General features: G+C 36.7%; 1 protein-coding gene across 1 annotated transcript; it reads right to left on the bottom strand.

Moving 5' to 3' along the window:
* Positions 1 to 1,689: 1,689 nt before the first annotated feature.
* Positions 1,690 to 2,631, bottom strand: LOC102265161 (olfactory receptor 10K1). Its single transcript, XM_014479911.2, has one exon. It carries the CDS (start codon positions 2,629 to 2,631, stop codon positions 1,690 to 1,692), a length of 942 nt encoding a protein of 313 aa, XP_014335397.2.
* Between the last annotated feature and the right edge of the window lie 7,811 nt (positions 2,632 to 10,442).

Here is a 10,442-nt window from a genome sequence, read left to right as displayed (position 1 = left end):
ACACAAGCTGGAATCAAGATTGCCAGGAGAAATCACAATAACCTCAGATCTGCAGATGACACCACCCTTATGGCAGAAAGTGAAGAGGAACTCAAAAGCCTCTTGATGAAAGTGAAAGTGGAGAGTGAAAAAGTTGGCTTAAAGCTCAATATTCAGAAAACGAAGATCATGGCATCCGGTCCCACCACTTCATGGGAAATAGATGGGGAAACAGTGGAAACAGTGTCAGACTTTATTTTTCTTGGCTCCAAAATCACTACAGATGGGGACTGCAGCCATGAAATTAAAAGACGCTTACTCCTTGGAAGAAAAGTTATGACCAACCTAGATAGCATATTCAAAAGCAGAGACATTACTTTGCCAACAAAGGTTTGTCTAGTCAGGGCTATGGTTTTTCCTGTGGTCATGTATGGATGTGAGAGTTGGACTGTGAAGAAGGCTGAGTGCTGAAGAATTGATGCTTTTGAACTGTGGTGTTGGAGAAGACTCGTGAGAGTCCCTTGGACTGCAAGGAGATCCAACCAGTCCATTCTGAAGGAGATCAGCCCTGGGATTTCTTTGGGAGGAATGATGTTAAAGCTGAAACTCCAGTACTTTGGCCACCTCATGCGAAGAGTTGACTCATTGGAAAAGACTCTGATGCTGGGAGGGATTGGGAGCAGGAGCAGAAGGGGATGACAGAGGATGAGATGGCTGGATGGCATCACTGAATCGATGGACGTGAGTCTGAGTGAACTCCGGGAGGTGGTGATGGACAGGGAGGCCTGGCGTGCTGTGAATCATGGGGTCGCAAAGAGTCAGACACGACAAAGCGACTGATCTGTTCTGATCTGATCTGAATGTTAGAAATAATAATGCCACAAAAGCAGGCAGGGATTAGGTGATAAATCCTTGCTAACAGGGAATTCTTGACATCATCCTCTATGGAAAGTAGAGTCACTGAAGGAATTTTCCATGGATTTTCTGATCATTAAAAACTCATGCTCTTCACCCTATTAATATTGACTCAACTCCTTTGTTTAGACTATTTGAAATGCTTCATCAATTATTCAGTGTTATTAGCTGCCTTGAAGAGAATAAATAGATATAGCATTCAGGGTATAAATTTGGAGGCTATGATAGGATAATATTAAAATAGCATAAACATACATAGGAAGGAAACTCCATAATAAGCTTTCAATCTCAAACAAGGGAAGAACAGAACAACCCCAAGTAAAGGCAAAGCCATTTCAACATGTAGATTGAGCTGGGAGTGAAAGAATCAGGAAACAAAAAGGGGCACTAAAGTTTGTTGTAGAATGAAAGGGACCAAGGTTGTCTGTTGTCTTCAGGAAAGGGAGAACTGATAACAGGAGGGGTAGAGAATAGATAATTATCTTTTCTTCTATTCTTTGAACTAAATAGCTTGGTTGCATCTTTGCTCTCATTAACTGATATATTTGTTTTTGAATGACTAATCTTTACAGGAATGAAATAAAATGAAATTTATTCTAGAAATGAATTATATTTTCATGTCTGCATGGCCTTCTTAGAGTATTACTCATGGCAGATAACCAGAATATCTTAACTTCTTTGAGTCCCATTCTTTTCATATGAAAACTGTCATTTAAATAAAAAATATTTGAAAGCACATTTTACTTGGCACATAAAAGGCTTACAATTAACTGAACAGTTGTAAAGACTAGTTCTTTAATTAACAGGATATGAAGTCTGGACCATTGCTCTTCGAAGAGCTGATTTGAATTCCTTATTTCTTAGACTGTAAATCATTGGATTGAACAATGGAGTGAGGATTGTATAAGACACAGATATTAGGGCATCTTGACTTGAAGAGTAATTGGATTTGGGCCTTAAGTAGATGAAAGAGGCACAACCATAATGAACAGTTACCACAATGAGATGGGAGGCACAGGTAGAGAAGGCCTTGTATCTTCCAACAGAGGATGAGATTTTTAGAATGGCAGAGATGATGCGGATGTAGGAGACCAGGATAAGTAACAGGGGAATAATCAAGGCAAATACACCAAGCATGAATATGACCAACTGACTGAGACGAGAGTGATGAGATGCCAGCTTGAGGACAGGAGAGATATCACAGAAGAAGTGATGGAGCTGATTGGAGGAGTGGAATGGCAGGTGAAATACTAGTGAGGTGGTGACCAGTGACACAGTGAAGCCACAGGCACAGGCAGCGGCCACTAGTCCCAAACACATCCCATAACCCATGAGCACTGTATAGTGCAAAGGGTCACAGATGGCCACATAGCGATCATAACCCATGACTGCCAGCAGGAAAGAGTGAGAGCAACCTAGAAAGAGGAAGGAAAACATCTGGATAGCACAACCTAGAAAAGAAATGGTCTTCTTCTGGGCCAGCAGATCAACCAGCATCTTAGGTACAATGATGAAGGTATAACAAGTCTCAAAACAGGAGAGTACAGCAAGGAAGAAGTACATGGGGGTGTGGAGGGCTCTGTCCAGCACAATGGTGGAGATGATGATGGCATTGGTGCTCAGGGTGAAGAGGTAGACCACCAAGAAGACAGCAAAGAGTAGCTGCTGCAGCCCAGCCAGAAATGAGAAGCCAAGGAAGACAAACTCTCTCACCAAGGTCTCATTGACCCACTCCATGGTCACTGCAATACAGGAGAGCCAGAGCCCGAGGCCAGAATTCAGAGATGAAGATGTGCATGGGGAACTGAGCACAAAGTCTTCAGGTGGCAGGCATCTCCAAATGGTTGATGGAACTCATTGATTCCCTCTAAAAAACACCTGCCAAAATAAGAATTAAGGCTAAATGTGGAACAGAGTAACTGACAACCAATTAATAGACTTTTTGCCAAGACCAATAACATGTTATCTCTCTAGCTAAGGATTAAAGAGTTACCTGAAATTATTTATCCCTGTACTTATGAATTACTATGTTTTTCTTGCTCACTACAAGCCAAAGGAATGTAGCTCTCCAAAGGTGAAAAACATGTTAAACTTCAACTATCTGAGCTTGATCAGAAAGTAGAATAAAGAATGAGATGTTTAGACACAGTAGGTGAACTTTAGATAACCAACCACAAAATGGGAAGGGACAGGAAGAATTAGATGATCTCTGAATAAAAGTGTGGGGAGATTTGTGTCATTGACAGCTTGTTATAAGATTAGTGGTAAGACTATCATATACCTTATGTCAGTTACTCATTATATGACAATTTTATGTCAAATTTTATGTCAATAGACAAAAGAATATGAAAAAGAAAAAAAAAACAGTTTTCAGACCAACTAGGAACATTGCCAGAAGTTCCACAACCTAGAGCACTGAGCAAGAGTGGAACAGAAAATAACATTAATTTAAAGAAAAGTTTCTCCTTTTTCTAGGAAAAGAATCATCAGACTGTTAAAAAGAATCTCATGTACTTTGTGGCATTTTAAACACACTTCACCTTCCCCCATTCTAAGATGCCTCAGGAAAATAGAGCTTTGCAAAAATGTCATACAGAGTGACAGAGAATGAGACAATTGGACAGTTTTCCAGGATTACAACTCCTAATCAAATCACAAGCTTTATATATTTTTCATATGGTTATGACAATAAGATTCCTTTTTAATATTCTGCTACTACATCCAGTTTGCAAACTGCTATTTTAAATTCATTTTTAGGGCTTATATCAGATACTTTTATCATGGGTGTATTCCCCAACTGTTAAAGCCTAAGAAGCAAATAAAATGCTTCTTGGGTACAAAATCATTTAGCATTTATTGGTTGTAACTAGCCTTTGTTTATGCACTTTTCAGTATATTTAAACTTTTACATCATTTTGTGTTGAGGAATTACTTGCATCCACTACCAGAAATTTTTGTTTTTGCATTTTTTATGACAATAGCAAATCTTGACTTTTTAGACCTTAAGTCAGGCAATCGGAAATTTCTGAAAAGATATGTTTTTTTCTTTCTCAATTACTATAAATTGATCATAAACTTAGTAGATGTAATGATTTGAAGTTAATATTAAGATATACATGCTAATTTTAAAGTCCTTTAACACAAATGACAGGGAATTTTTTTTTTTATTCTGTAACTGTAGAGGTAATTTTATTACATATAAAGAATGTAAATATATGTATATCGCCATTATATACATATATATACATATATAGGAGAATGCAATGGCACCCTACTCCAGTACTCTTGCCTGGAAAATCCTATGGGCGGAGGAGCCTGGTAGGCTGCAGTTCATGGGGTTGCGAAGAGTCGGACACGACTGAGCGACTTCACTTTCACTTTTCACTTTTATGCATTGGAGAAGGAAATGGCAACCCACTCCAATGTTCTTGCCTGGAGAATCCCAGGGATGGGGGAGCCTGGTGGGCTGCCATCTCTGGGGTACGCACAGAGTCGTCGGACACGACTGAAGCGACTTAGCAGTATATATATATATATATATATATATATATATATATATATAAAATATAATATATATATACTTAAATATAATATATATATATACTTAAATATAATATATATATACTAAATATAATATATATATATGTTTTTTTACATGAAGAAATTGCAAACCAATCAGGCAGTTTATCTGTATAATATCTCTATCTGGGTAAAGGGATTTCTGTCTCTTTCAAAACACTGAGGGAAATCTCAATTTATGATCATTGCTTATCGTTTTCTTATCATTTTCCCAAGATTTTTCTGGATCTACTGTCAACTAATCCATATCTAATTCTTACTATATTCTCATGCCACTGAGTATAAATTGTAGAGTAGACCACAGAAGTTAGAATTATGTGGTACTGAAGGAGCACCTGTATTTATCCAATCCTCCCCCCAAAAAAAAAACTGTATCATTTATCACTCAGACTCATAAGGGCAGCTGATTTCAATTAGATGACATTTTTTATACTATTAATATAATGCTGTGTTCTAAATGAGTTACATGATTGATGAGTAACTCATCAATTAGTTACTCATTAGTTGATTAGTTACTCTAAGTGAGTAACATGAGTTATGTGCCCTTTCCATGATTTACAGAGACCCACTGGCAAAGTATATCCGAGAAGGCAGACCCCTCTGCCCAAGAAGACATCAAAGACCACCACAGTGTGTTATATCAGTACTAGAGATAGAAAGATTTAAGAGTAGAAGATTAAAAAGATCTTCCAGCCGAAAACTCACAGGCTGTAAAATTAAGGTTAAAGATGCCTCAATTGGAGATCTATATTTCAGGTATAGCTTTATGTGACTTTGTCAAAGTACTTAACATGTGTATTCAGTTTATTTTTAAAATTAAATGTAACATGGCAATAACTGTAATAAACAGAAAGTACTTAACCAGAGGCTCTTAAAATAATATCCTGTAGAAGAAGTTTTGACTTAAGCTAAGAGTTCATTACTGACTCTCAAAAGACATTTCAACTGAGAAAGTCCAAAACTCTCTAGTTAGATGATCCCTAAACTCCCTTTATGATATTTTAGAACCTAGGGATGGAATTCAGGTTATGATCCTTAGAGATGACATTTCTACACTTATTTTTGTAACTCTTTAGATGCTTCAAGGAATTTTATATAATTTAGGATTAAATACTGACCCAATAATCCAGGCTACCAGGTACCTCAAAAGGGGCAAATCTATCATTTTTCAGATGCAAAATTTTTGATGTTTTCAAATACTTAGGGAAAACATTAATCAATCAATTAACTGAGAGAAATCATGTACACAGTCTCAGATATTAAAGAAGTGGAATTTTTGTTTTCTTAGATACACATGAAAATCCTGAATTTCCTTACTAAAATGGAGCTTAAGTATCAGGTTTCAATTATAGCTAAAAACATATCCATAAGTACACAGCAAATAGAGAAGTGCAGGTTCAGTAAGTATGTATTTCACTTAGTTCTTGAGGCAACCAGTTTAAAAAAGAAAATAAGATCTAGCTGGGAGCAAGCTGACCCAGTCTGATCATTAAGGAAAAATTGAAGAACTATATGAACCAACTCCAGTCACTCTTAGTACCTGGAGTTAAAAGCAGACCTTGGTTTTCCTTCTTAATTCTGTCACCTGCCAGAATTGCAATGGGAGGAGGTGTTGACAATACTACCACTCACCAAGGTTTAGACCCTACAAAGCCCCAGATTAACTAGATCGATATTTCTCATGGCTCAACAAATACCTACATTGCTCTCCTTTCAACTCAGACAGAAGCAGCTATTCAGAATCTAGGATCCCTTGACAAGTAGATGTGAAGCCAAAGATCAGTACTTGAAGAAATATCAGCAGAAGAGTGTGAATCTGCCTTGAGACAGAAGCTCTCCTCTGTATTAACAGAGGTAGCCTCCCCTGTTCATAAGGACTCTCAGCATTTCCAGGCAAAATCATTATCTTTAGAAATTCTGATGACCAACATGGGGTGTGGTTATTAGAAGCATATGCTGTGATTGCTGGACTCCTGAGGCTTGATCTATTACCTTGGAGACATTGTCCTGGGGTTTATTGGAAGTTTAAGGTCATTATGGAAAAATAATGTCACAAGCTGGCTTTAGTTGAGGAACCTGGGGAGTAGGAGCCATAAGGATAATTGGCCCCTGTCTTCACTGGAAGTTGAGTCCATTTGTTAAGGATTCTGAAGGAGAAATCACCACAATTAAGACTGTAATGCAAAGATCAAGAGGAAATTTTTCATTGAATTTTACATCAGGAAACGAGTATGTTTGTCCAGTGAGTCTCAGCTTTATTTATGAGTCAAAGGAGGGCATAATTGCAAATTTATCTTCTCAGATCCTTGTTCATAGAAATTCTAAGTAGGAACATAGGCGTGTTCTGCAAAAATCTAAATTTTTGACAAGTGTATTGTTAAAATCTAGTTGAGCATTATCATTAAATTTCTTGCTATTTTACAAATTTTTACTAGAATAACTAGATATATATAGTTGTCAATTTCATCCAAGCTAATCCAAAATCAGTATAATTCTAATCCAAACTCTACCATAAATTGTGAAAGCAACCTAACAATACAAATTTATAGTTTACATGGAATAATAAGACACTTTTGAAAAATAACAAGTGATATAGTGGTTCACTTGACCCAATAGTCAGATGCCTTAGTAATAAAAAAGAGAGTCTCCAGTCCAGGTTCGATGCACGATACTGGATGCTTGGGGCTGGTGCACTGGGACGACCCAGAGGGATGGTATGGGGAGGGAGGAGGGAGGAAGGTTCAGGATGGGGAACACATGTATACCTGTGGTGGATTCATTTTGATATATGGCAAAACCAATACAATATTGTAAAGTTAAAAAACAAAATAAAATTTAAAAAAAAGAAAAAAAAAGCTTGCTTCTAGAATAGGAAGAGTTAAGTATTACAAAGAAGCAAAAAGGAGATCTCTGAAATTGATCTATGTATATTTGGAAAATTTGTCTTTGTGTAATTACCTCACTAACTACTTTGCCAACAAAGGTTCGTCTAGTCAAGGCTATGGTTTTTCCTGTGGTCATGTATGGATGTGAGAGTTGGACTGTGAAGAAGGCTGAGTGCCAAAGAATTGATGCTTTTGAACTGTGGTGTTGGAGAAGACTCTTGAGAGTCCCTTGGACTGCAAGTAGATCCAACCAGTCCATTCTAAAGGAGATCAGCCCTGGGATTTCTTTGGAGGGAATGATGCTAAAGCTGAAACTCCAGTACTTTGGCCACCTCATGCGAAGAGTTGACTCATTGGAAAAGACTCTGATGCTGGGAGGGATTGAGGGCAGGAGGAGAAGGGGATGACAGAGGATGAGATGGCTGGATGGCATCGCTGACTCGATGGACGTGAGTCTGAGTGAACTCCAGAAGTTGGTGATGGACAGGGAGGCCTGGCGTGCTGCGATTCATGGGGTCGCAAAGAGTCAGACACGACTGAGCGACTGATCTGATCTGATCTGAGTTACCTCACAAATCAGTAAGACCATTGTAATTAGTAAATAAAACTGAGAAACCAGGCTCTCTCTATGTACACATCACTTAGAAGTAGCTGTCATAATATAAAATAAAATGGCTACTGAAGGCTCAGGCAAAGCACCACCTGTGTGACAAGACATGATGGAACCCCATAGGTCTACTTAAAGCAGTGTATACTCTGAGCTAGCAAACAATGTATTGTGCCTATTCTCCAACAGCAATAATATGTTATATCTGTGAATTAATGTAATGGGGGGGGTGGTGGAAATGATTCTTTTCATTATTACCTCTAATGACTTACATAATTTTGGGATTCATAGTTTAGAGGTGTTATTTTTCCAAGGAGTGTTGCTTCTATCAGGAAACACAAAAACAGAAGTTGAAACTTGCCCTTGGTTACTTGAGTCTACTATGTTCTATTTACAAATCATCCACAGATGGAAAGGAGATTTTTACACTAGTTAAGATATTGATCCTATGTTTTATAATTACTATATAATTGATTTTATTTTTCTGAAAATGTTTTGCTTAATGCAAAAATTTAAATGTAAATTAGAGATCTGCAAGTTATACATAGACCATAAATGGATGGATTTAGTTCTGTGCTTTCTATTCAATTCCTTTGGTCTCTGTGTTTTTTACTTTGCCAATGGCATACCATTTTGAATACTGTAGCTTTGTAATATATTTTTAAATCTTAAAGAGTGAGGCCTCAACCTTTGTTCTTAAAGATTGCTTTGGCTATTCCATGTCTTTTGTAGTTCTATATTTAATTTCAAGGGTTTTTTTTTTCCTATTTTTAAAAAAAATGTCAATAGGATTTTCATAAGAATTAAACTTAGTTGGTAGATCACATTGGGTAATATAGACATTTTAACAATATAAAATCTTTCAGCCTGTGAATGCTGCATGTCTTTCCATTTATCTGTTGGTTAGATGTCTTTTCTTTCATGTTTCTTCATTCATTTCCTTCTTCAGTATTTTACAATTACCAGTGTACAAGTTTTTCACCTCTTTGGCTAATTTAATTCCTAAATGTTTTATTCTGTCTGTTGCTATTATGAATGGGGTTATTTTCTTAATTTCTTTTTTGGATAATTTATTGACAGTGTATAGAAACATATCTGGTTTTATGTTGATTCTGTATCTTGCTACTTTACTAAATTTGTTTATTAGTTTTAATACACATTTTCTGATTGAATTGTTAGAGTTTTCTATGTATATGTTTGCATCATCTGCAAATAGAAATACTTTTCTCATTCTGATTTGGTTGCCTTCAATTTCTTTTCCTTGTTCTGACTAGGACTTCTAGTACTTTGCTGAATAGGAGTGATGAAAGTGGGAATCCTTTCCACTGTACCCAGTCTTAGATAACAAGCTTTACATTTTCTCTCATTGATTATGATTAAGCTGTGGGCTTTTTGTATACCAACTTTACTGTGTCAAAGTAAGTTCTATAACTATTTGGAGAGTTTTAATCATGACTAGATGTTGAACTTTGTCAAATACTTTTTCTGCATATATTTATTTGATGGTGCTTTTTATTTCATTAATGTAGTACAGCACATTGACTGATTTGTACATCTTCAACCACCCTTGTATCATTAGAATAAAATATAACAAATGTAATGTTCTCTTGTATTTAGTTTCCTAGTATTTGGTTGAGATTTTTTCCATCTATGCTCTTTAGGGAAGTTGGCTTGTAGTTTTTCTGTTGTCTTTATCTGGTATTGGTATCAGGATGATGTTAGCCTCATTATTTAAATTTGAAAGTGTTCCTTCTTCTGTTTTTTTGAAGCATTTAATAAGGGTTGTATCAATTCTTCTTTGCATGCTTGGTAAAATTAGCTCAGAAAACCATCTGATCTTGGATTTTTCTTTATTGGGAGATTTTTGACTACTGATTAATATCTTTATCAGTTTTTGTCTACTTAAACTTTCTGTTTCTTCTTGACACAGTTTTGGTAGATTGATGTTTCTATAAATTTATTAATTTCTTCTAAATTACCCAATTTAGAAGTACACAGTCGGTGATAATATTCTTTTATTACTCTTTTAACATTCTGAGGCATATGTTACAACATCTCTTCTTTTGTTTCTTTGATTTTATTTGAGTCTTCCCTTTTTTCCTATTTAATTTAGCTAGTTCAGTTCAGATCAGTCACTCAGTCATGTCCTACTCTTTGCGACCCCATGAATTGCAGCACGCCTGGCCTCCCCATCCATCACCAATTCCCGGAGTTCATTCAGACTCACGTCCATCGAGTCAGTGATTCCATCCAGCCATCTCATCCTCTGTCATCCCCTTCTCCTCTTGCCCCCAATTCCTCCCAGCATCAGAATCTTTTCCAATGAATCAACTCTTCGCATGAGGTGGCCAAAGTACTGGAGTTTCAGCTTTAGCATCAGTCCTTCCAAAGAACACTCTCCTTTAGAATGGACTGGTTGGATCTCCTTGCAGTCCAAGGGATTCTCAAGAGTCTTCTCCAACATCACAGTTCAAAAG

Source organism: Bos mutus, chromosome 3 (assembly GCF_027580195.1).
Source record: "Bos mutus isolate GX-2022 chromosome 3, NWIPB_WYAK_1.1, whole genome shotgun sequence".
NCBI lineage: Eukaryota > Metazoa > Chordata > Mammalia > Artiodactyla > Bovidae > Bos > Bos mutus.
The sequence above is the reverse complement of the archived record's forward strand: the minus strand, read 5'-3'. Positions and strand labels throughout refer to the sequence as shown.

Bases quoted from the DNA above. Each gene is read 5' to 3' on its own strand.
- LOC102265161 (XM_014479911.2), bottom strand. From the start codon at position 2,631: ATGGAGTGGGTCAATGAGACCTTGGTGAGAGAGTTTGTCTTCCTTGGC.